This window comes from Ovis aries, chromosome 2 (assembly GCF_016772045.2).
Source record: "Ovis aries strain OAR_USU_Benz2616 breed Rambouillet chromosome 2, ARS-UI_Ramb_v3.0, whole genome shotgun sequence".
Taxonomy (NCBI): domain Eukaryota; kingdom Metazoa; phylum Chordata; class Mammalia; order Artiodactyla; family Bovidae; genus Ovis; species Ovis aries.
The window spans coordinates 231,941,184-231,967,292 of NC_056055.1; the positions used below are offsets into that span (position 1 = coordinate 231,941,184).

The 26,109-nt window shown below is 42.4% G+C and overlaps 2 protein-coding genes and 1 non-coding gene across 53 annotated transcripts in view; 2 read left to right on the top strand and 1 right to left on the bottom strand.

Annotated features, from left to right (window-relative positions):
- TRIP12 (thyroid hormone receptor interactor 12) overlaps positions 1-16,784 on the bottom strand; it is a 154,159-nt gene extending 137,375 nt beyond the window's left edge. For 24 of the 50 annotated variants that reach the window (XM_060410454.1, XM_060410453.1, XM_060410450.1 and 21 more), the window contains exon 1: positions 15,370-15,579. The gene's annotated coding sequence lies outside the window, so the exon portion shown is untranslated. Of the gene's footprint in view, positions 1-14,686; positions 14,743-15,369; positions 15,580-16,462 lie in introns of those variants that run through there. The other 26 variants (XM_060410455.1, XM_060410452.1, XM_060410447.1 and 23 more) reach the window with 2 other exon arrangements.
- FBXO36 (F-box protein 36) overlaps positions 16,062-26,109 on the top strand; it is a 105,359-nt gene continuing 95,311 nt past the window's right edge. For both annotated transcript variants that reach the window (XM_027965281.3, XM_060410456.1), the window contains exon 1: positions 16,062-16,180. In XM_027965281.3, the coding sequence (XP_027821082.3) occupies positions 16,085-16,180 (96 nt within the window). In that variant the 5' untranslated portion in view covers positions 16,062-16,084. The remainder of the gene's footprint in view (positions 16,181-26,109) is intronic.
- On the top strand, positions 19,960-20,064 carry LOC114113295 (U6 spliceosomal RNA). Its single transcript, XR_003588358.1, has one exon. It is a non-coding gene; the product is annotated as a U6 spliceosomal RNA (small nuclear RNA).

Below are 26,109 nucleotides of genomic sequence, written 5' to 3' on the forward strand. Positions count from 1 at the left end.
CAACTGTATGCTATTTATGAACGATCCTCACAGCACCCATTTATAACCAAGTAAACTACAACTCAGAGTTTAAATGACTTGCCCAAGATCACACAGCTAGAATATGAGGACCTTGTTTAAACAGTGTCTAGCCTTGAAGTCCATAATCTTTCTACATGACACTTCCTTCAAAACATATAAATGTGCATAGCCATGGGAAAACATTTTCTGTAAAAACTGATTAAAATTACATGATAAAAATGTCAACTTTCAGCCTGGATGGGAGGGGAGTTTTGGGGGTGAATAGATAAATGTATAGGTATGGCTGAGTCCCTTTGCTGTCCACCTGAAACTATCATGATGTTATTTGTTAATCGGCTATACCCCAATACAAAATAAAAAGTTACCCAAAAATGCCAACTTCAAGGAGAAATAAGATGTTCATGTAAATGTATGCACAGGTATTAATCTTATTTTCTACTATATTTATATTTTTGCTGTTATTCCAACTGCATAACCCAGGGATACACAAAGCATAGTAAGAATATGGCTATTTTCCTTATGTAAAAATATGGGGCAAAGAACTCATTAAACAGAAAGCAAAATATACTTACTTAGTGCATTTAACTCTCCTCTGCCACTTCTGCAAACTGACACCCTCTTCTGCTACGGCCTCCCCCACCCTCACACAGCCCTGTCTAAACTGCCCAGCTCTCTGGCTCATCCACTCACCTGCCCATCTCCACCCCACGCAGCTCCCCACCTATCCCGAGAGACTCCGTTAACATTAACCTACATAAAATATTAGTGCACCAAGGAACGAATTCAATAGAAGGGAGCTGCTGGTACACTGATTCATGAAGTCTTTTTTATTATTATGCTGTTAATCTCCCACACTACTGGACTGATTTAGCTCACTATCAGACTATATTATACATATTTACAGTGAAAGCCACATCACAAAGATAATAAAGAACTGAATTCAGAACTCAGTGTGGGCAAGTATGGATGGATGCAGCTAAAACAACTATTCTGAGAAACTCCTTGGTAATATTTTTACTATATTCTCCTTTCCAAACAGCTAGTCACCTGATGAGGCATCTGAGTAATGTCTCAAAATTTGGCTTAAGAGTTTCTATGATTAATCCTGTCCCTGAGTTTACCACCCCCCTCCTAATAAAACTATAAACTCAAGGTCAAGGACCACATCTGTCCATCCTCATAATTCCAAACCTTAACCTAAGGCTTGAAATAGTGACCAAAGCTGCTTATAAATACGTATCATTTGCTTATTATTCACATACATTAATTGTATCTCTACTGCTAACTTCAGACTAACTTCACTGAGAACAGAGATGTTTTAAACGGTTGTTTTCTAGGTTTAAGAATATTGCTAATACAATTCAAGAAATAACTTTGAAAGATCAATGCACACACAAAGAAAAAAGGTCAATGTAGCCGATGCTGAAACCAAGATAATTTCTTCCCTTGTATCATGATGCTAGTAATAGCCCTTAAACAGAAATAATTGCAGAAATTTTTAGAAAAATGGTTTTACTAAGTCCTGGATTTCACATTTGTTAAAAGAACTATGGATTAATCCACTCCTAACTTTAAAATTCTTTTAAGTAATATGGAAACTTCCCAAATCCTTTGTGTGTGTGAAAGTCGCTCAGTAATGTCTGACTCTTTGCGACTCCATGGACTATCCATGGAATTCTCCAGGTCAGAATACTGGAATGGGTAGACTTTCCCTTCCCCAGGGGATCTTCCCAACCCAGGGATCGAACCCACATCTCCCGGATTGCAGGCGGATTCTTTACCAGCTGAGCCACAAGGGAAGCCCAAGAATACTGGAATGGGTAGCCTATCCCTTTCTCCAGGGGATCTTCCTGACCCAGGAATCAAACCAGGGTCTCCTGAATTTGCAGGCAGATTCTTTACCAACTATCAGGGAAGCCCAAGAAATACCTTTAAAAGATCAATACGCACACACACAAGAAATACCTTTAAAAGATCAATACACACACACACACACTCAATGCAGTGGTTGCTGAAACCAAGATATTTTCTTCCCTTGAACCTACTAGCCCAAATTCTTTACTATAGCATTAAATGTTTAAGTAAATTCAGCAGGTATCCTGAAAAAGTTTCGAGTTTCTCTAAATATAGTAAACTCAAGTTAACTGCATAATTATGAATCATCTTAACTTTTAGTAACAAATTAATATACTGATTGTTAAGTAAACACATGACTGAAGCCCATTTCACAGAACAGAAAGAAAAGCAGCTATTCCAGCAAACATTAAGTTTCACCAACTCCTCAGCTGATGCAAGAAATATAAACTGAGTATCACCTTAAAGAGATGCTACAACGAAAATCCCATCTGATGGGCTATTATCTCCAGTAATTCATCTCAGTTGGATTTAGTTTGTGTAATGAGAAGACATCTGGAAAAAAAAATGGCATGGCCTAACATGCAGGCAGCTGAAAGTAATACTAGCTGGTTAGAAGAGGCAGCAGCAGATTACCTTACAGTGCCACACCAAAGGCTGAAATTCCCCAAGTCTTACCTCACAGCAGCAACTGAAGAGCAAAACCTGTCAAAAGGCAGGGTGAAAAGATGAACTCTGCAATTAAGTCTAGCTTTATAACGGAAGTATTTTGAGGTCAAAAGGTAAAAATCAACACTAACATACCTAATGAGAGTTGAGAAATAACTAGCAAACAGGTCTGATCACAAAGTTAAGAATTACCCAATCTTCTCAGAAATGAGCCCAATTTTTGTTGCCATCTACTGGGAGAAGAGCCCAAATGCTGTTGGTAGAGACCAAGTCTAATATCCTTTGGAGACTAAGCTGCTCTCCCTGGGTGAGTAAAAGAAATGGAAATATGTGCTTGATTGATAAAGGAAAAAACTGGGAAGCTACAGGACTGTCTTGCAGAAAAATAGGCACTACTGCCTGTTGCAGCAATAAAATACTGACATTTTCACAAATGCTTCAACTCGAGTCCACAGAACCCCACAAATTTTGGCCTCTACAGCCTTAACAGGTACTATTTTAAGTCATAAATTTGCAATAACAGCTGGCATCTCTGCTGTCCCCACATAAGGAAAAAGATCAAATTAATTCAAACTACGGTCATCAAAGTCTAAAAGAACATGCTAGAAACAAAAGCTGCTAAAGAAAGCTAAATATTATGGCTACCACACCCCCAAATATTCTCTTTTGCTTTAGTTTCTTCAGCCACATCTAACCTCATTTTCCATTTTTGAAATCCTGTTGTACGTACTTTTCTAAAAGTATTAATAAAATGGGTAACAAATAAGCTACTGTGACAGCAACCAGAGAGTAACGGAAATATTTTACTAAAATATTTCACTTGATTAAACTAGGTAATATTAATTTCCACCTTTGAAAAAATAAAGTGAAACTCACTCAGTCCTGTTCAGACTCTTTGCAACCCCCATGGACTATACTGTCCATGGAATTCTCCAGGCCAGAGTACTGGAGTGAGTAGCCTTTCCCTTCTCCAGGGGATCTTCCCAACCCAGGGATCAAACCCAGGTCTCCTGCACTGCAGGCAGATTCTTTACCAGCTGAGCCACAAGGGAAGTCCGAGAATACTGGATTAGGTAGCCTATCCCTTCTCCAGCAGATCTTCCCAACTCAGGAATCGGAACAGGGTCTCCTGCATTGTAGGTAGATTCTTTCCCAACTGAGCTATCAGGGATTTTATATGTACATACTAAAACCACAATCTACTTTTGTTTTAAACAGTTTTCTAGAGCAGTAGACACTAAAGGTTCCCCATAAATAAGACTGATTTAAAAACTCAGAAATAACTCATAAATAACTCAGAAGAAACATGTATTCTTAAACAGTACTTTTTTTTTTTTAAATCTCTGAATAAACAATAGTTCAATGTGTTAGGATTAGATGATTGCCAGCTTCCACTAAAGGAAGAATTCTGTGACTGAACAGAGGGGCAGTGGGAATCATTTAGATACCAGCTCCTGCCTACTGAACAAAACTTCTTAATCAAGTAGGGAAACTGAACAAGAAATAAGCTTTACCTCCACTGCTTCTATTGCCTCAAAACTTACCACAAAGACCCTTATATCCAGCCCTGGAAAGGAAGCAATTTCATAAAAAGATAAGTAAGCTCTGAAAACACTTTTAGTTTTCCTTTCAGTTCATTTACAAATTAAATATTTTTGTACATTTTTTTCATGTTGTCACTGCCTATTCATCTATCAACCACAACTCCAACATGTCTATTTGTTATACTGAATTTCTTAATCTCCCATTTCAGAACCTCAATAATCTCAGCCCAAAATCATAAATGTGGACCCTCCCCTTCAGAGGGCCAGTTTACCTTACCATTAGATCCTTGTCAACTCCACTTTTAAGCTCCCCACCCTCCTACACCTATCTAAGTATCAGGGCCAGCTCAAGCCCCTCCTCTGTTCATAGTCTTCCTCGATAACTTCAATCTCTCTCTAAACTTGAGTATTCGCTATATAAAACTCATCTTTGCACTTAAAAACAAATATGTACGATGTTACATGTTGTGTTCTTTTGACACAGTCTGAACTCATCTGCAATATTAGTATATTCTGAAATAAAAGATCTCATTTTATAAATCTTATTTCTCCTCAGCACTCTACAAGAGGGCAGACCTTATATGGAACCAGAAATGCACACGCGTTTGTTGCTGATGAAATATTTTGCAATGGAGGCACTTCCAACAATTTATTCAGCAAGGTCAAAAAAGCATGCCTTAATTCATCTGTTTCTTAATTTAGATTCTCCTATCAAGTTTTCTAAATGCAGAACACCTGCATTTAGAATATCTACCGAATACCTCTCTATGCTAATTATACATAGTTATCAAGTCAGTTTGATTACCAACTAAAAGAAACATAACGAAACTCGGAAGACAAAAACTACATCTTAAATCCCTTTTGTATTTCCCCAGCACAGCCCTATGGTGCACAGTAAGCACCTGATAAAACATGAACTGACAAACTTTCATCTACTAATAACCATAATCCCCAAATGCTAAACCTGGGGTATCCAAGTCACTAAAACAGTCTAGAACTTTAGCAATCCCTCAAGCAGCTAATTTTAATGAGCCTAATTCTGAAAAATTTACATTCTAGGATCCTACCTTCAGCTACCAAACCCTGAAAAACTAAAAATAAGCAAGTTGAGGGAATTCCTTGGCAGTTCAGTGGTCAGGACTTTGCACTTTCACTGCTGAGGGCCCAGGTTCAATCCCAGATTGGGGAACTGAGACTCTCCAAGCTGCCAATAAAATAAGCAAGTTGACAGCATGTGCATGCATGATCAGTCCCTCAGTCCTGTCAGACTTTTTGCAAACCCCTGGACTGTAGCCCACCAAGCTCTTCTGTCCATGGAATTTTCCAGGCAAGAATACTGGAGTCAGCTGCCATTTCCTACTCCAGGGGATCTTCCCAACCCAGGGATCGAACCCTTATCTCCTGCACTGGCCGGTGGATTCTTTACTGTTGTGTCACCTGGGAAGCCCAAGCTAACAGTAGACTATGTCAATACTATTATTTCACAATATAGTTCTTTAATGTGTCACCAGAATGAACTCTACCACCGCCATCTACCATGTACGATACATTATATGGAGACCTGTGCCAGCCTCTGTGAGGAGAGAAGAATGAAACCTCTACTCTCAAGAAGCCAAAGATCTCATAAAGAAAACTAGTAAGACTGTAAAAGCCATCAGTGAAACAAATGCTGCAGAAGGGAGCAGAAGAGTGAAGACTGAAAATCTTAACAGGAGCTACTGAAAGAAAGTTAAGAGTGTACGCAGCTACAGAGATACCAGGTTGGGGAAAGGTACTAATCCAAGTGCACAGACAATCAAAGCCACTGCACGAATGAAGCTTCCGGGTGTTTTCAGAGAGGAAGAGGCAGCTCCTCTGACTGCCCGCAGCCAAGAGTGCAAAACAAGATTATAAAATACTGGGGCCACAGCAGAAATTATAGCATTTTCACACATTTGCTGTTTACAAGGCAAGTACAAGCACTGAAGTTTTAAGATAAGGGAGATTGGGGAAGGCCCCTTCATATGATCTCCATGAACCTGGTCTCTAAGGACACAAAGCAGCTTATATTACAACTCAACAGTGAATTTCAAACAGGTTATCCATACAAACTCACTTTGGGTTTTCAGGGCATCACACATGTTTACCAGTATGAGGACTTGAAGATGAGTTAATGTGACCTTAAGACCTGGTGGCTCAGAGGGTAAAGCATCTGCCTACAATGCGGGAGACCTGGGTTCAATCCCTGGGTTGGGAAGATCCCCTGGAGAAGGAAATGGCACCCCACTCCAGTACTCTAGCCTGGAAAATCCCATGGACGGAGAAGCCTGGTAGGCTACAGGCCATGGGGTCACAAAAGAGTCAGACACGACTGAGTGACTTCACTTTCACTTTTAAGACACAACACAATGTCCATCTATTTATTCAGAACGCTGCCCATGGGTGGATGAGTAGGAGTTGTAAAGTCAGGGTGGAACTCATTCACTGGTTATGAAGCCAACAAGCGATTAAAACACACATTAAAATGCTATAATTTCAAGTCTTGAAGGCTTGCTGATAGACACTTCAGCTTATAAATAATAATTCAAAAATCCATGTATAGGTAATAACATTTATAGAAATAAATATATACTTTCTAAAAAGAAACAGAATAAACTAAAATGATGTGTAAAATTCAGTTCTGAACTTAAATATGCAGTCTCAAAACATAAGACCTCAATGAAGCATTTAAATGATCAACTATTTCATGCAAATAATGAACAATTAAATAATGTGAAGTGGCTTGCCCTAATTTTTTTAATATGATTCAACTTGCAGTCTCTTATATACCAAGAGATTAAAGAAAACTCCCAAAACCTTGTTAGCAAAATGGAGATCCAAAATGCTTATCAAAACAAATCAAATAGGGCATTACATTAAACCATTACAAAATATTTTCACTTTCAGAATCTTATTCTCACAACTTATTCCTTCAATAAACGTTAAAAGAATCTTTACTATGGGACAGGCCCCGCGCTTGCTTACGGATAAAACGGCAAAGACTAACTTCAAGAAATTCATAATCTACTAAGGAATACTATTCTATACTCAAGTATCTTCAAGTAGAACACCTACATACATTATAAAAGTATGTTCTACGTAGAACAGTGTAAATAAATCAGGCAGTAGTGATCAATGCAGAGATGAACCAGGGGAATAAGGGCCGTGTTCCAATCCATCTTTGTAGCCTCATCTCCTGAATACGGTGCCTAGCACTGACACGGTGGCCATGACCACTTTTTTCAGATTAAGCACTTGAAAAGTTCACAAAGGTTGTATTATTTGCCAAGGTCACAAACACAGAAAACGCATTGCCAAAACTGGAACCCAAGTCTTCTACCTTCAAATCAGATACCCACTTGAACAGCACTGTTCCTTAATGAGAGATCGGAGCAACAGGCAGCTTTTTAACTCTAGGCGCCTAGAATGACTTTTTAAATCAAGCGTAACTCCAAAACTGACTATTAACAGCTTCTTGGCACACTCAAGACAAAATGCTGCTGCTGCTGCTGCTAAGTCACTTCAATCGTGTCTGACTCTGTGAGACTCCACAGACGGCAGACCACCAGGCTCCCCATCCCTGTAGGATTCTCCAGGCAACAACACTGCAGTGGGTTGCCATTTCCTTCTCCAATGCATGAAAGTGAAAAGTCAAAGTGAAGTTGCTCAGTCATGTCTGACTCTTTGCGACCCCATGGAGTGCAGCCTACCAGGTTCCCCCATCCACGGGATTTTCCAGGCAAAAGTACTGGAGTGGGGTGCCATCGCCTTCTCCGCAAGACAAAATGGGTTAAGTCTAAATAATGGACTACTCGAGTAGCTTTCTGTTCTGGCCAATCCAGTTTCCTGGAACTACAAGAATTACCAAAAAAGATCTAAAAGTCCTAAGAGAAAAGCTATCTAGCAGACTTATTTCAGTCTAGAAAACAACTTCTTTTGCCCATACCCTGAAACTAGCAATAAATTGGGAATTTTATTAAAGAACTGCATTTGTAAAAATCCAGGACATTAGCCAAGTTCTACTTAAATACAAATCAAAAGACTGGCTCGGTATCAGTATACAGATCTATTTACCATAAATAACAGCAAGCACCCACTGTATACAGAGAAATCTTGTAGACTGGGTAGAAACTATAAAGAACAATTTGCTCGGGGCTAGGGGTTTATTTCTGGAGAAGGCAACTGCAACCCACTCCAGTACTCTTGCCTGGAAAATCCCATGGATAGAAGGGCCTAGTGGCCTGCTGTCTCTGGGGTCGCACAGAGTCGGACACGACTGAAGTGACTTAGCAGCAGCACCAGCAGGGGTTTATTTCACAGGCTTCCCTGGTGGCTTAGAGGTTAAAACATCCGCCTGGAATGTGGGAGACCCGGGTTCGATCCCTGGGTTGGGAAGATCCCCTGGAGAAGGAAAATGGCAACCCACTCCAGTACTCTTGCCTGGAGAATCCGATGGAGGGAGGAGCCTGATAGGCTACAGTCCATGGGGTCGCAAAGAGTCAGACACGACCGAGCGACTTCATTTCACTTCACTTCAGAGGTTTATTTCATGGGAAATAGATGGGAAAACAGTGGAAACAGTGTCAGATTTTATTTTGGGGGCTTCCAAAATTACTGCAGATGGTGACTGCAGCCATGAAATTAAAAGACGCTTACTCCTTGGAAGAAAATTTATGACCAACCTAGACAGCATATTCAAAAGCAGAGACATTACTTTGCCAACAAAGGTCCGTCTAGTCAAGGCTATTGTTTTTCCAGTAGTCACGTATGGATGTGAGAGTTGGACTGTGAAGAAGGCTGAGTGCTGAAGAATTGATGCTTTTGAACTGTGGTGTTGGAGAAGACTCTTGAGAGTCCCCTGGACTGCAAGGAGATCCAACCAGTCCATTCTGAAGGAGATCAGTCCTGGGTGTTCTTTGGAAGGAACGATGCTAAAGCTGAAACTCCAGTACTTTGGCCACCTCATGGGAAGAGTTGACTCATTGGAAAAGACTCAGATGCTGGGAGGGATTGGGGGCAGGAGGAGAAGGGGATGACAGAGGATGAGGTGGCTGGATGGCATCACCGACTCGATGGACTTGAGTTTGAGTGAACTCCGGGAGTTGGTGATGGACAGGGAGGCCTGGCGTGCTGCGATTCATGGGGTCGCAAAGAGTCAGACACGACTGAGCTGAACTATGCCTTTAAGAAATCTATATAGCATAGCTGTCTAAACTATACCCAGACACTTAAAAAATTAAAAAAAAAACACACACAAATGTGAAGCTAACATTACATGTTAAGAGCTAAAAGCACCAAGATTATTTAACAACCTACAAATTATATGTCTTATATAATATTAAATAATGTTCAAAGAAGTAGAGGAAAACAACAAAATGGGAAAGACTAGAGATCTCTTCAAGAAAATTAGAGATATCAAGGCAACATTTCATGCAAAGATGGGCTCGATAAAGGACAGAAATGGTATGGACCTAACAGAAGCAGAAGATATTAAGAAGAGATGGCAAGAATACACAGAAGAACTGTACAAAAGGATCTTCACGACCCGGATAATCACGATGGTGTGATCACTCATCTAGAACCAGACACCTTGGAATGTGAAGTCAAGTGGGCCTTAGAAAGCATCACTACAAACAAAGCTAGTGGAGGTGATGGCATTCCAGTAGAGCTATTTCAAATCCTGAAAGATGATGCTGTCAAAGTGCTGCACTCAATATGCCAGCAAATTTGGAAAACTCAGCAGTGGCCACAGGACTGGAAAAGGTCAGTTTTCATTCCAATCCCAAAAAAAGGCAATGCCAAAGAATGTTCAAACTACCACACAATTGCACTCATCTCACATGCTAGTAAAGTAATGCTCAAAATTCTCCAAGCTAGGCTTCAGCAATACATGAACCGTGAACTTCCTGATGTTCAAGCTGGTTTTAGAAAAGGCAGAGGAACCAGAGATCAAATTGCCAACATCTGTTGGATCATCGAAAAAGCAAGAGAGCTCCAGAAAAACACCTATTTCTGCTTTATTGACTATGCCAAAACCTTTGACTGTGTGGATCACAAGAAACTGTGGAAAATTCTGAAAGAGATGGGAATACCAGACCACCTGACCTGCCTCTTGAGAAATCTGTATGCAGGTCAGGAAGCAACAGTTAGAACTGGACATGGAACAACAGACTGGTTCCAAATAGGAAAAGGAGTACGTCAAGGCTGTATATTGTCACCCTGTTTATTTAACTTCTATGCAGAGTACATCATGAGAAACGCTGGGCTGGAAGAAACACAAGCTGGAATCAAGATTGCCGGGAGAAATATCAATAACCTCAGATATGCAGATGACACCACCCTCATGGCAGAAAGTGAAGAGGAGCTAAAAAAGCCTCTTGATGAAAGTAAAAGAGGAGAGTGAAACATTCAGAAAACGAAGATCATGGCATCCAGTCCCATCATTCCATGGGAAATAGATGGAGAAACAGTGGAAACAGTGTCAGACTTTATTTTTTTAGGCTCCAAAACCACTGCAGATGGTGACTGCAGCCATGAAATTAAAAGACACTTACTCCTTGGAAGAAAAGTTATGACCAACCTAGACAGCATATTCAAAAGCAGAGACATTACTTTGCCAACAAAGGTCCATCTAGTCAAGGCTATGGTTTTTCCTGTGGTCATGTATGGATGTGAGAGTTGGACTGTGAAGAAAGCTGAGCGCTGAAGAATTGATGCCTTTGAACTGTGGTGTTGGAGAAGACTCTTGAGAGTCCCTTGGACTGCAAGGAGATCCAACCAGTCCATTCTGAAGGAGATCAACCCTGGGATTTCTTTGGAAGGAATGATGCTAAAGCTGAAACTCCAGTACTTTGGCCACCTCATGCGAAGAGTTGACTCATTGGAAAAGACTTTGATGCTGGGAGGGATTGGGGGCAGGCGGAGAAGGGGACAACCGAGGATGAGATGGCTGGATGGCATTACGGACTCGATGGACGTTGAGTGTGAGTGAACTCCGGGAGTTGGTGATGGACAGGGAGGCCTGGCGTGCTGCGATTCATGGGGTTGTAAAGAGTCGGACACGACTGAGCGACTGAGCTGAACCGAACTCAATATTCACCAAATTCTTACCCTTCCACCCTATCCAAGGAACTCTAACTGCACAGCAGTCAGGAAGATGTGAGAGGCTGAGTACTGAACCAGACAGCACCCCGAGAGACTTGTTGAAGCCACAAAACTTTCCAAGTAGGAAGACTGGCTGCATAGCTGCATCAGGTTTATGAGTACACCTTCAGGCAAAACTCAAGGACACTGAGATAATCCTTGCCCTCAGGAAGCCCATAATCCAGTCAGGGAAACAAAAGCAATGCTTGTCAACAAACCTAGCACCTTAATCCCCAAATGAAGCATACATAGATAACAAAGAAATAAAAAGGAAAGATCATCGGGCAGAAATTTTTGAGTAAGTACTTGTGAGTTGAGGTGAACCTAAAATGACTCAAAAGAAGGAAAACGGCATGTCAGGCTGGCAGATCAAGAACCTGAAGATGAAAAGCAACAAGCAGGTTACTTTTTCAATTTGAGTTCATCCAATTACCTCAGCAAACATGCAAAAAATAAATGAGCAATTGGTATCAGTTTGTTCAAAAGATTCCTACCCACATTCCCTTTAAAGAATTAAAAAACAAAAACTCCCGCAGATTCTGTAACACAAACCAGACCAAGATTCTGAAATACTTTTTCTTAATTGTGGTCGTCGCTTAGCTGCTAAGTCGTGTCTGACTCCTTGAGACCCCATGGGATTTTCCAGTCAAGAATACTGGAGTGGGTTGCCATTTCCTTCTCCATCCTTAATTGTAGTCTCTGATATTAGAAAATCAATTTCATAAAAGCCACGAACCAGAACAGGAACAAATTTTTTCCACAATAAAAACACAAAGCAATCTGCCTGAACTTTCTCTCAGCAGAATTAACAAGGTATGGTGAACAAGCATATCACTGCAAAAAAAAGAAAAGTAACATAACAATCGGGGTCCAAACTCCATTACCAATTAAGCAGCAATTTCATATTATAAAGTACTGTAACTTCCTATCTCCAAGCCACCTTACACTGACAACTTTCCACCACTGCAACTGATGGAAGTTTTGTAATTACCTCAAAATAGATAATTTTCTAAAGCTAGTAACAATTGTCTTACACTTATTTAGCAGTTTGTATTTCTTCTCAGCCATTATATCCACTGGATCTCACAATCAGCCAGTAGGAAAGAGACGGACTATCCATTCCCATTTTACACATTAAAACAAATGGAGATCAGATAGGGTCAGAGAATAACTCAAGGTCACACAGCTACTAACTGGCAGTGTTATGAATTCCTAGGCCAGCATGTGTCTTCTTCGCTAGGATGATGACCTCAGAGAGGATCATACAACCACAGCCAGATAAAAATGCACTAATCTCAAAAGTTAGAATGGAAAAGTAAACATTACTTCAAATTTACTTTGCTACATGAAAGCATTGCTTTTACCCTGACCAAGCATCCTCTTCTCCACTGCAAAAAATAATTTTGTTTAGCACCTTCAGAAATTCTAACTACCAACATGTTCTAACTTTAAGAAAGTAAATGAAAAGTAAAATGCCTGTTCGCAGACACAAAACAGTAAATGTCAGCTGAGCAGACTTAAAAACCGCTCAAACTCCTGAAAAACTGGGAATTAAATGGAAGCAGTGATAATCTTAATTGCTGTTCTTGTTTAGACCCTAAGTACTCTCGTGACCCCATAGACCACCGTAGCCTGTCAGGCTCCTCTGTCCATGGGATTCCCCAGGCAAGACATACGGGACTGGGTTGCCATTTCTTTCTTCAGGGAATCTTCTCCACCCACGGATTGAACCCAAGTCTCTGAGCCACCAGAATAATCTTAATTACAGTTCTTCAATTCTTATGGATATTGGCACATTCATCGAAAGGGTGATGTGGACAAAGCCCACAACCCTCAGCCATTTTAATGTGCTCTCTCTCAACTTCAAATAAATGAAATAAAAACTCCCCAAACAATTTCACAAAGATGATATAAAAGCCACACGAGTTCAGTACTTCTGAGGCTGAACGTAGAGCAGGAAGTTTCTAAAACAATTAGAAATGTGTTAGAAATGTGTTTACTCTAAAATCCACACTTAATACTGAGTTCTTTACATGCTCTGTGTATGAAAAAAAAAAAAAGGCCTCAATAAAACCCTCTGCCATGTACTGTTTCTAAACCTCTGATAATTCCACTCCATAACCCTAACTGCTGTCCCTCCTACCCCACTCCCCAGTAAATGCGACAGTCTTCATATATAGACATCTTGCCTTTTTCTCTAACAACTAGGACCTTTGTTCCGAACGTCAGTTTTTTACCCCACTCAATAGCTCTTTCAAGTTTCTATCCCGTATTTTTTTTGTTTTGTTTTGCTTTTTTGAGAGAAGATTATGAGCCTCAACTTGCAGGGTCTTTTTAACAAATGAAACGCCAAAAATAGCTAGATACTGGAGAGGAATAAAAAGTTCAACAACACACCACAGAAGGGCCTACAAAACCAAGGAAAGCCCGGGGATCGGGTGATCTGGCAGCCCAGGCAAGACCGGGGAAGGCCGACGAGGAAGGGAGACAGCAGGGGAGCAGTTAGACATCCACTCGGAACAGGCCCACTGCGCCACTAAACGCCACCCCGCCCCCCATTCCACACACACCAACGTTCCCCCTGACACATTCTGTCCCCCCCAATTACCTGACGAGGCAATTAAACCATACCCACCACCAGATACCAGGCTTAAGCTAAACCTCCCCCCAGACAAAGTAAAAAACAACAACAAAAAAAACGGCATTATCAAAAACAAACAAATCTGTCTTAAGGGTTTAGGAGCAGCCCCTTCCGTCCTCTCCTCGCCACACGGGGCACCCAATTCCCTCTCGTCTCCCTGTGCTCCCCGCAGGAGTTCAAATGTCTAAGCGTCCTTCGACTTCCAGCCACGATTTGCCTGTGTGTTTAAATCTTTCTTTTTTTCCCCTTCCTCCAACAAATGAAAAGATTTCGCTATTTCTGAGGATGGCGACACGGAGAAAGGACAGGATGGGGGACGCTATCACCTCCGTTATCTGCACTCCCCTCTAACTTGTTCCACAACTGGAAACCCACTCACTGTGGAGGAGGATGGAGAGAGGGTGAACTGAACGGACAGACGTTATAATAGGTTTTATGTAATCCACATATAAATAAATTAATCGCCTGACTCGCTCTGAATACTAATACGACAGAAGTGACAACCGGTCCACCTCCCTCCCCACAGGTCCTAACCCCACCCCCACCCCCAATTTCCACGCCGATCAATGGAGAAGGATGCTCCGCTCCTCTCGGCCAAGTTTCTCGGCCTGTTTCACGCCGCTCCGCCCCCCCCCCCCCCCCCGCCGCCCTCCCCGCGTCCTCTCTCGGCGTCCCCTCTCCGTCAAGCGTCAACTTCCCAGGGGCTGAAGAAACAACTGCCCCGCGCAGACCCCCCGTCTGCGGCCTCGCCCGCCCTCAACCGTCTCCCCCCCACCGTCGGCAGGAAACCTCTTACTGCGGTCTAAAAGTCACTCCGGCCGCTCCCTCCTCTGACCCTCGCTTCCCACAACTGTTGTCACTCGAGCTGCTCCCTAGTTTCCATTTCCGGGCCGTTCCCTGGCCCCGGAGCCTCCCCTCTCCCGGTTTCCGGGCCCCCCATCCCATTTCCGGGGAACCCTGGCCGTCTTTCACACCCCACCTGCACTTCCGGCCCCCCACTTTCTGTCTTCCTAGACGCCCTCCAAGCTCCAAAGCCCACTTCCGGCCCCCCCCACACACAAGACACCCGCCGGGCTCCCCCAGACCCCGCACGCCTTTACCCCCCGGGTTCCGTGAAGGGGCCCTCCTCATGGTTGGCGGGGGGGGGCACCCAGCGCCCCGCCCCCCTCACCCCCCCACCGCCCGGCTCCCGCCCAGCCCCGGGTCCCCTCCAGCCGCGGTCTCTCTCCCTCGAGCGCCTAACCCGTCAACCCCTGGCCCGGTCCGTCCGAGGACCCGCCACCGCCGCCGCTGGGAACAGGCCGAGTGTGGGGGGCGGGGGGGCCCTAATCGCGGCGATGACACAACCGGGCTTCCTGGGACTTTCTGTTCCAGCTCCTCCCCGCCGCCGCCACCCCCCCACCTTCAACCCCTCAACGCAGCCCCCTCCCCCCAACCCAGGCCTGGCCCCGCCGCCGCTCGGAACTGCTCCCCAATTACCTAGTTGGGCCCCAAAGTCTCCGGTCCGGACTCGGTGGCGCGGCAGTAACTTCCTCCTCGCTCCCCCCACCCCCCCCAAGCGGCGGCGGCGGCGGCTCCTCGGGTCCCTTCAATTATCAGCTGAGCCGCAGCACCGCTCCCGGCGTGCGCCTCCGCCCGCGCCGCCTTCTTCCCTCCCCGCCCGTTCCAACACCCTCCGGGAACTACTTTGCCCGCCGCGGCTCGGGCTGACGGTGCTCGTCCGCGGGACAGGCCCCCCGCTGCCTACTCGCGGCTCCTCACATCGCCCCTCCCCTCCCCTCCCCCCCCCTCCCACCCCGCCCCCCGCGCCGCTTCGCCACTGCCGGGCTCGACTTCCCCCAGCGGCCTGCGACCTCCTCCCGATCCCTTCGAGGGACCAGGAAGGGGAATGTGAGACTTCGCTTGGTATCCCTCCGCCGGGGTCACCGCCCCCCCCTCCGCCTTCCCCACTCCCCATCGGTGGTAGCAGGAACTAATTCCCCTCCGGGTCACCCGGGACCTCAAGGTGGATATTTCACGGCGCAAGAGTTCCTGCTAACCCTTGGATGAAGGGGATAATCATCCCCAAAGCTAGAAACACCCCGCCAGCTCGAAAGTAGGGTTCGGTTTTTTTAAACCACGGCTGTGGCCCCCGTGACCCCAGGCAGGCCCCGCCCCTTCCTGGTTGTCTTAGCGACGGCGGTGGCGTCCCAAGATGGCGTCGTGGCTGCCGGAGACTCTGTTCGAAATTGTAGGACAAGGCCCAGCGCCGAGCAAAGACTATTACCAGTTACTGGTCACCCGGTTCCAGGCAAGTGCGAACCGCGGTTTCCCTTCCTACCAACTCTCCGCCCGCCCCGGCGGAGCGCGGAAGGTGAGCCGCGCTAGGCCCGAGAGCGACCGGTCGTTAGCCGGAAGCGCCGGGTTCCAGCTGCGAGCCGGGAGATTTCCCCTCGTCACCTCGGCCTCCCGTGCGGGCCCGGAGGCCCGCGTCGTCCCTTGTCCCCAACCCCTAGCCCCGCTCGTACCCGGCAAGCCTTCTTGGCCTCCTCACAACGCCGCCCGCTCCCTTCCCGCCACTCGGCGTTCCTACCCGTCGAGTTCCCTCCGCGCGAAAAAAAAAACCAGTCGTCCGCGGCTTGCGTGCAGCCTCTCCGTCAGCGTGGGAAGGAGGGAAAGAAAAGACTCAGCCAAGTGTCCCGAGGAGGAGCCGGCCAGGGAGGGGAGAAAGGGAGGACTTCTTTTCCATGGTAGGGTTTAATTACGGGAGATTTGGTACATCTTATCGCGGGCTTTTACGTATATACCAAGGCCAAGGCCACGTAAAAAAAAAAAAAAAAAACTTCCTTGTTTCTGGGAGGAATTGAGCGTTGGAAGCTTTCCCCTTACCTTTTTGGAGCCCCTTCTATCCCATTGGAAAGAGCGCGGGGCGGGGGTTGGTACAAAAATGTTTCAGCTGCTCTGCGCGTCAGCCCCACCCATAAATGACATCTGCTCTACAACAATAAGACCGCGCGGATTATGTTATCGCTCGAGTAACCATCGGCCTATTTTTCTGACTACTTGAGCTGTTTAAGGTGGGCTTTTATGAATGATTTATTGTGCCCACGAAACTTACAAGTTGAACTGGGTCTCCACTCGGAACTCGTTTCTGATTTTCTCGCCGAGTTTACTTAACATCTGTCACCGAGATATTCGTGCACCTTGCACTTTTCCTAGATGGTATTTCTGTAAAATGAAATTTAGAATTCTGTATAACGTACTTATTTTGGTGCACGTATTGACTGTTTCATGTTTTTCCAAGAGCACTTCAATAAAATAAACTGACTTCTGTAGCTTCAAAAGCATCTTTTAAAAAGGAATAATGTGTATTTTACTTTTGTATCTAAGATTTCTAAATATTACATGCGTAATGTCAATATTACAAACGTGATAGTTTGTCGAACTTAAATTTTTCGTTAAACACTTTATAAGAAATGTTTGCACATTGAACTGGGATTTCCTCACGGCTGAAATTTACTTGTTTTGTACATTTATTTTAGAATTGACTATTTTCCATTTGCTTTAAGATGTATGAACCTAACAGTTCTTCACATTTAGCATGAATGATTGAACAGTATCATATGTATTCTGACTTCATTTTCTATTCTATCTACTTCAAGTAAGTTAGAATGTTCTGATTTTCATTTTGCAGTCATTTCCGTAACTTGTCTTTAAAACTTGTTTTTGAGTGTTTCTTTTCTTGTTATACTCAATGTTGCAAGCCTCAACAAACTGAATACTGTTTACCTTTTTTTTTTTTTTTAGAAAATTAACCATAGGAGTCCTCCTGGTATTACTTTTCCCCAAGAATGGTTCTGTTGTTGATGTTCTTCAGACTTTTCTCCCTGGTCTAACTTGGGCATATGCCCTCCTCCAACTTCTCTCATGAAATTTTTCTTGCCCCACCCCCCAGTATTCTTTTTTTTTCTTTCTTTCTTTGTCTTTTTTTTTTAAACACATCAAAAACTCTTTGTCTATTTCAGGGCCTATATTTTTTCTGTCTGTTGCTTGTGTATTAAATTCTTTTCAAGTTCTGATTCCTTTATATTTTTAAAGCAGACTGAGTATATTCAAGTTCTGCCAGTGAGAATTAATCTCAAATCTGATTAATTCACTCTCTTGTTAAAACTGGTTGTTAAAAATAGTAAACCCCAAAAATAGTCTTTTCAGTCAAATGTCTTGAGAATATGTTATTTTCTAACCACAATATAATTTTTCTAAGTCTCAACCCAGGAAACTAAACATCCAGTGAGAGACGATCTGACATAAATAAGTACTAAAAGACTAGAATTACAATGTGTTTTATAAAATGGACTTTTTTCTGGAGTGACATTTTAAAATTGATTCCTGTGCATTTCTCGTCTCACTTTCTTTTTGCCTTTGTTCCCCAAAATGATGTATATTATCCAAAATATGCTCCAGATTTAGATGGTTGCTTCTTTTACTGTGATTCCCTTTTTTATTCTTTTTCATTGCTTTTATTTTTGTTTGCTTTAAATCCAAATAGCTGCACATTTGACATGGATTTAAAGACAGATAGATCTCTCATTAGAGCATCATACCATTGTCATAGTCTAAAATATATAAATATTGTATGTTACTAGTTCCTTTGTCTTCTTGCTTATACAGTGACATCAAGTACATGCTTGTAGAGACATTCCCAGTTAACAGCTTGATGCCATGATTTTTTTTTCTTTCAAAAAAGGAATTTAGAGAATATAGCTTGAGGTTAATATAGCTTAATTCTCACATCTGATCTTTTTAGTGATGATCCAAAGGCATAGAAAAATCAGTGTCCTGCTTTCTAAATCAAAGATTTACCCAAGTATTCCTACTCTAGTTTTAGTAGTATATATTTTATTGGGTTCTAATCCTTTGAAAACTAGCAGATTCATAGTTAGGGCCAGAAGGAATCTTGAATATAGTTCAGACCAGGGATATTTCACCTAGTTTCTAAGAAAGTCTTATGTTGTGTTTCTGAATGAAGATCCTTCCTTTGTTTTAAATCAGCAACTTGTAATTTATTGTGGGGATGCAAAATATAAGAGGATTCCTGCCTTCAAAGAGTTTAACATTCCTTCAACAAAAATCGAGCACCTTTTATATGCCAGGTACCTTTCTAGATTCAGAGAATCATCAGTGAACCAAACAAAGTCCCTCCTCTCCTGAAGCATATAGTCTAGTGGGAAGAATATAGGTAAGTGACTTGTTTTCTATAAACACTCTAATGCTTTAACTTTTGTTTTAGGTACAAAAGAGATTCTTGAGGAATTGCGAAGTTAATGAATAGCTCAAACATTTTAAAATCTATGAGTCCAGAGGAAGCAAAAATCACTTTAGACAGTGAGGTGTAGGAGAGCACTATGACAAGTTTTTTGCTCTTGAAATTCTGTCTTATCTGTTCCCTTGAAATAGAAGTGTTGCTTAAGGTGGTCAGAACTAGTGACTTGGATTTAATGTGACAAATACTGGAAAACTGCTAGAAACACTAACCATATGCTAAGTAGATAAGAGTTGGCAGATATGGCCTGTTGCTCACAAAAACACAGGTGGTTGCCCCAAGAACACAAGTATGTTATAGTCACTCCAGCAGATGAAAGAAGGATGAAGAATTATGAAATAGATTAGTCTTATTTTATCTATCTCATTAAATCTTAGAACTCCCAAAAAGACACCTGAAGCTAATGTCATCTGGGAAAAAAAAAAAATCTGAAAACTCACTCCCCCAAAGTGGCAAATATTTTTGACATACTTTAGAGCGGTAGCACTGATAAACTGAGAACACCTGAGGTCCCATGCCTGTCTGTGACAGGAAGCTGTCATTTTGGTGACTTCTGAAAATGGAATTAAAACTAGACTTGGTGGCAGTTGTTTGAAAGAGACTTCACAACAAAGAATTGTGCTGCTGACATTTCTATCCACTGACCAACTTGAAAGATTTAAAATTTAGTACAGTCTAATAAAAATGTCAATCCAAACACCCTTTGGCCAAGCATATCCATATCTAGGATTTTATATCCAAAAATGTTTTCCCATGTGTACAAGGATATGTGAGCAAGCAGCATATATACTAAAGTTGGAAGAATACAGAGAAGATTAGCATGGCCCCTGCAAAAGGATGACATGCCAATTTGTGAAGCATTCCATATTTTTGTTTGACAGAACACAATAAAATTTTGTAAAGCAATTATCCTTCAGTAAAAAATAAATCACACCCCCCCAAAAAAAAAGAATGTACACCAAAGTAAATAATTCTAAAAATATCTTTCCATAAACTACTATACAATATTGGGCCTTCCCAGGGGGTCCAGTGGTTAAGACTCCACCCTTCTACTCAGGGGGCAGGGGTTCGATCCCTGGTGTGGGAACTAGGATCCCATATGGCACAAGGCACTGGCAAAAATAAAAAGATGAAAAATATTATGCAGTCTTTTGAAAAAGATGTGCTGGATCTCTTATTTTTTCAGTTGACTAAAATCTTTAGCAAGGGAAAGCAAGGGTTAAACTTGTATGATCCCATTTTAAAAAAGACCACCAATAGTTTTTATTTTGTTTTGAAAAATGTTAGAGGGAAAAGCTAGAGGGATTCCCTCTCATGGATAGAGTTATGGATTGCTTTTGCTTTCTCCATTACGTATTTCTGACAGATCTGCAGTTTTCCCTCAGGAATATTTTTATAATCCGAGAAAAACAATAAAGGTTTAAAAATGAAGACACAGAGAACCCTTAACTCTTGAGAAGTTGCCCTCCTCCGTGTATCGTCTTCCTCCTGTTTCACCAGTGCCACCTTAGAGCCACCTTCCCCACTAAACCATGGGCCACATCAACAACTCTGTCACCAAGATCCTGCTGTGTTGTACTTGTGAGGGGGGTGGGTGGGGTTCACACAGTAGGAAGTAATGTTTATTCCAGAAATTCGGAGGAGGTGCAAGTTGGGTTAATGGTTGCTTGTAAAATTTTAAGGAGTTCTTACTGAAACTCCTGGTCTTATGTTTTTGCTTTCGTTTTTGCTTTCAATGTAAGTAGTAATTACTTTTGAAAAACTAAGGGACAGCCCACCCTTGCCTTGTTGGGTGTGTGATCGTACTAATGAGCTATAAAAGAGACGTGGAGGGAATTCCCTCTTGGTCCAGTGGTTAGGACTCGGTGCTTTCACTGCTGTGTCTGGATTCCATCCCTGATGAGAGAAGTAACCTGACTGACTGAACTAACCTTCAGTGCCCTGGCTGTGATTCGAGCATCGAAGCCAAAAAAAAAAAAGAGAGATGTGGAGAATAAAGTAAGGCAAAGATGGTTTGCTGAAGAGATTTATTTGCCCTCCAGTAAAGCTTAAAGAGGGCTTCTCTGGTAGCTCAGACTGTAAAGAATCTGCCTGTAATGTGGGAGACCTGAGTTCGATCCCTGGGTTTGGAAGCTCTCCTGGAGAAGGAAATGGCAACCCACTCCAGTATTCTTGCCTGGAGAATCGCATGGACAGAGGAACCTGCTGGGCTCCAGTCCATGGAGTCCACAAAGAGTCAGACATGACTGAGTTATTAACACTTGAAAGCTTCAAGAACGAAATTTCATAAGTAAATTGAAATCATATCAAATAGACATCCAGATTACACATTTTTGGGAACTTGAATGGGACACACTCAGCTTGATATTATGTTGGTATTTTCCCAGGGGACTCAGGCACCCCTAAATCACTCTCTGCTATAGCTGTGCCCCACTCCACATAAGAGTCACATGAGTGGAGAAGATAAAGCAGAAGCAAGTAAACAGGTCTGCCCTTACCCCTTCCTTGGCCTTAGTGGAACTTGCCGCTGATGGAACTTCACAGCCATGGTGCCTCTTCTACCCAGTGCCCACCAGCCACCACCAAAACGTTTCTACGCAGAAAGAGCTGCTGCTCTTTTTCAAGTCCAAAGTACAGCGGCACGCTTGCATTCACATGTTTTCCTCTCCCCAAGTGCTGAAGGCCAGACTCACCCCACTCTTCTTCAGGTGTCTCTCAAAGGCCCTCTGCCTCAGTCTGCAAAGATGAGCTGTTCCCTTCTTCGCTGCCTTTTAGGACTTCCCGCCCAGCCCTGCACGCTCATCCAGGAGTGTTTGGGTTTTTCCTCCTCCTCCTCCTGACAGCAGCACCTGAGGTGAACATACCCTTCCTTGCCCTGCAGGTTCAGCCAGGTGTTCATGCCTCCCACATGATTCCTCTTCTCTTCCTCATATCTGAAACACCAGAAAAGTGATCCCCAGCCCGGGACACTTCAGAATGGGCCCCACTTGAGCCGTGAAATCGCTTTTAATCAGAAATGTAAATTCCTTTTAATTTTTTTTGAGTGGCCTATGGCACTTTTCAGAGGAGAGGGAGGAAATAATACCAACAAGGTGGTTAGTTTTTAAAAGAACAATATTCAGTACTTTAGTATAACCTAGTCTTCAAATGGGCTCCTAAATCCTCACTTCAAAATTACATGAGAACTAGCCAGAGCTCCAGGATCGGCTTCTCCCGGGTAAATCGTTCATTCAGCATCTCTGAGTGCCTACTCAACCTGGGCAGTTAATTTGGTCTCACCCTCCATTGACCAGGTTTGTCTCCTAATTATATGGGGCAGTAGAGCACTTAATTGGGAGTCGCTGAGTCATGGGTCCTTTTATTCCTTCTGCTAGCCTGCAAGCCCTTGACCTGGGGCAAGACACTTAATTTGTCTCAGCCCCAGTAGCCTCACCAACATAATAAGGTTACTAGTCTAAGAGATCACTAAGGTTTATTCCATCTCTGAAATGCTGTTTCGTGTGAAAGTAGTGTTCGACCCTAGGAAAAAAAGCACTAAAAAAATATTTTTTTTTTCTTTAAATTAAGCATGCTTTGCAGATCTTTAGTGGCTCTATGACCTGTTGTAAATTTCACCTGCCTGAGGTTTCGTGTCTTCATCTGTAAAAACGAGCAGTTCATCCCTGGGCTGCTTCACACATCATAGTGAGAACCAAAAAATGTCAAAAGCACTCCGGGCCAGGGTTTCTCAAAGAAAGGTCATGATCAAATAAGACTGGAAAGTCCTGGGTTCAGCACAAATCTATTTGCTTTTCTTCTCCAAAATTTCTCAGAGGCTTTCAAGTCCTGCTGTGCAACAGGATTTCTCCGAGAGGAAACAGCAGGGTGAGCTTTTCCTACCAGCACGTGACTCCGAACCCCTTTTCCTCTGAGCGTCGCAGGATCTGAGGTTCTATGGTTGCCCTTTGGAAAAGACCCAGCGGTGGGCCTGCTATACAACACCGAAGACTGAAGAAATCTCTGTTGGGCATTTGTGTCGCCTTACCTTCTTCCAACGCCAAACCAAACTTCACTTTTCCGTGAAAACAACTATTGTAACTGGTTAGTCATCTCAGGACTGTGTTACTTTATTTATTCTTACCATCATCTTATGTTTCCACAGAAATAGCTATTGATGTCTTGATTGGGGTTGTAAAGCATGTGTAGGTTCCATTTGTGGTGAACGAACGTCTTTGCAATGCCAAATTTTCAATCCGAAAACATAGTATTTCCTTCCTTTTAGAATTTTTTAGATATACTGAAGTTTGCTCAAAGATTTCTTACAGTGTAGAAATGTTACATATATCTTGTTAACATTCTAGGTGTTTGACTTTTTTTGTTCTCTTGTAAGTTAAACTCCTTTTTACACTTGGATTTTCTGTTGGTTTTTGCTCCTAGTAAATTTCCTTTCATCTAGTAATCTTGCTGACTCACTTACTAATTCTGGTAATTTGTGTTTCTTTTCTTTTTCTTCCAGTTTTATTGAGATATATTTGACATACAGCAGTGTATAAGTTTAAGGTGTACAACATAATGATTTAACTGACATACATTAGGAAATGACTCCCACAGCAAGTTTAGAGAATATCCATCTTCTTATATTGATACAAAATAAAAGAGAAAAGATTTCTTAGGAGAACTCTTCGTATTTACTCTTTTAAAACTTATATATATATAACATACAACAGTTTTTAACAGATCTAGTTACCATCTGTCACCATACAACGATATTACATGATTATTAACTGTATTCCCCACTCTGTACATTTCATGCCTGTAGCTCATTTATTTTACAACTGGAAATTTGTACCTCTTAATTTCTCTTATGTATTCCATTCATACTCCCACCTCCTTCCCCTCTGTCAACTCTTAATACCTCCCTGCTCTCTATCGATGACTATGTTTTGTTATATTTGATTATTTGTTTTTCAGATTCCACATATAAGTGAAATCACACAGTATATGTCTTTTTCTAACTTTTTTCACTTAGCGTACTACTCTAAGTCCATTCATGTCACATGGCAATATTCCATTCTTGTATGGCTGAGTAATACTCCACTATACATATAGGCCACATCTTCTTTATCTGGTTCATCTGATGATGGACACGTAGGTTGCTTCCGTATTCTAGCTATTGTGAATAATACTGCAATGAACAAAGGTGTGCATATATCTTTTCAAATTAGTGTTTTTGTTTTCTTTAGAAAAATACTCAGGAGTGGAATTGCTAGATCAAAGACACTTGCTCCTTGGAAGAAAAGCTGTGCCAAACCTAGACAGAATATTAAAAAGCAGAGACATTACTTTGCCTACAAAGGTGCATATAGTCAAAGCTATGGTTTTTCCAGTAGTCATAAGTGAATGTGAGAGTTGGACCATAAAGAAAGCTGAGCACCGAAGAACTGATGCTTTTGAACTGTGGTGTTGGAGAAGACTCTTGAGTCTCCTTGGACAGCAAGGAGATCCAACCAGTCCATCCTAAAGGAAATCAGTCTGGAATATTCTTTGGAAGGACTGATGCTGAAGCTGAAGCTCCAATCCTTTGGCCACCTGATGTGAAGAACTGACTCATTGGAAAAGACCCTGATGTTAGGAAAGATTGAAGGCCGGGGGAGAAGGGGACAACAGAGGATGAGATGGTTGGATGGCACCACTGACTCAATGGACATGAATTTGAGAAAGCTCTGGGAGTTAGTGATGGACAAGGAGGCCTGGTGTGCTGCAGTCCATGAGGTCACAAATAGTTCGACATAACTGACAAAGTGAACTGAACTGATGGTAGTTCAGTCCTTAAGAAAACCAACCCTGAATATTCATTGGAAGGACTGTTGCTAAAGCTGAAACTCCAGTACTTAGGCCACCCAATGCAAAGAGCCAACTCACTGGGAAAAGGCCCTGATGCTGAGAAAGATTAAAGGCAAAAGAAGAAGGGAGTGACAGATGATAAGATGGTTGGATGGTATCACTGACTCTAGATGAATCTTCACAAACTCAAAAGACAGAAGAACCTGTCGTGCTACAGTCCATGAGGTCGCAAAGAGTTGGACTTAGCAACTGAACAACAACAAATGGTAGTTCTGTTTTTAAGTTTTGAGGAACTTCCATCTGTTTTCCATAGTGGCTGCAATCATTTACATTCCCTTCAACAGTGTACAACAGTTCCCTTTTCTCCACATCCTCACCAACACATGTTATTTGTTGTCTTTTTGATAACCATTCTGACAAGTGTGAGGTGATATCCCATTGTAGTTTTAATTTGCCTTTCCATGATGATCAGTGATGTTGAGTATGTCTACTGACCATCTCCATTCTTTGAGAAATTGTCTGTTTAGACCCTCTACCCATTTTTTACTCAGGTTACTTGTTTTTACTGTTGTTGAGTTGTATGAGTTCTTTGTATATTTTGGATATTGACCTCTAATCAGATGTAGTTTGCAAATATCTTCCCCCATTCAGTAGGCAGCCTTTAGTTTTATTGATAGATTCCTATGCAAATGTTTGTTTGACATAATCCTATATGTTTATTTTTGGTTTTGTTTCCCTTGCCTGAGAAGACAGATCCAAAAAATAATTACCAAGACTCATATCAAAGAATGTGCTGCCTGAAAGAATCTATAATTCTTTTCCACTTTCTGACACATTCATGTCATCTGAATAATGACATGCATCTCTTCCTTTCCGACCTTCATGTCTTCTTTATCCTTGCCTTATTGCATTGGCTAAGACTTCCACTAAAATGCTGAAGAGGAATAATACCAGGCATTCTGGTCTTCTTCTGACTTTGGAGGAAGACTTTCAATACTTCACCATAAAGTATGTTGTTTGCTGTAAGTTTTTTAAAACTCAGATAAACTATGTTTCCTTTTATTTCAAGTTTGCCAAAAGTTTCTGTTTTGAAT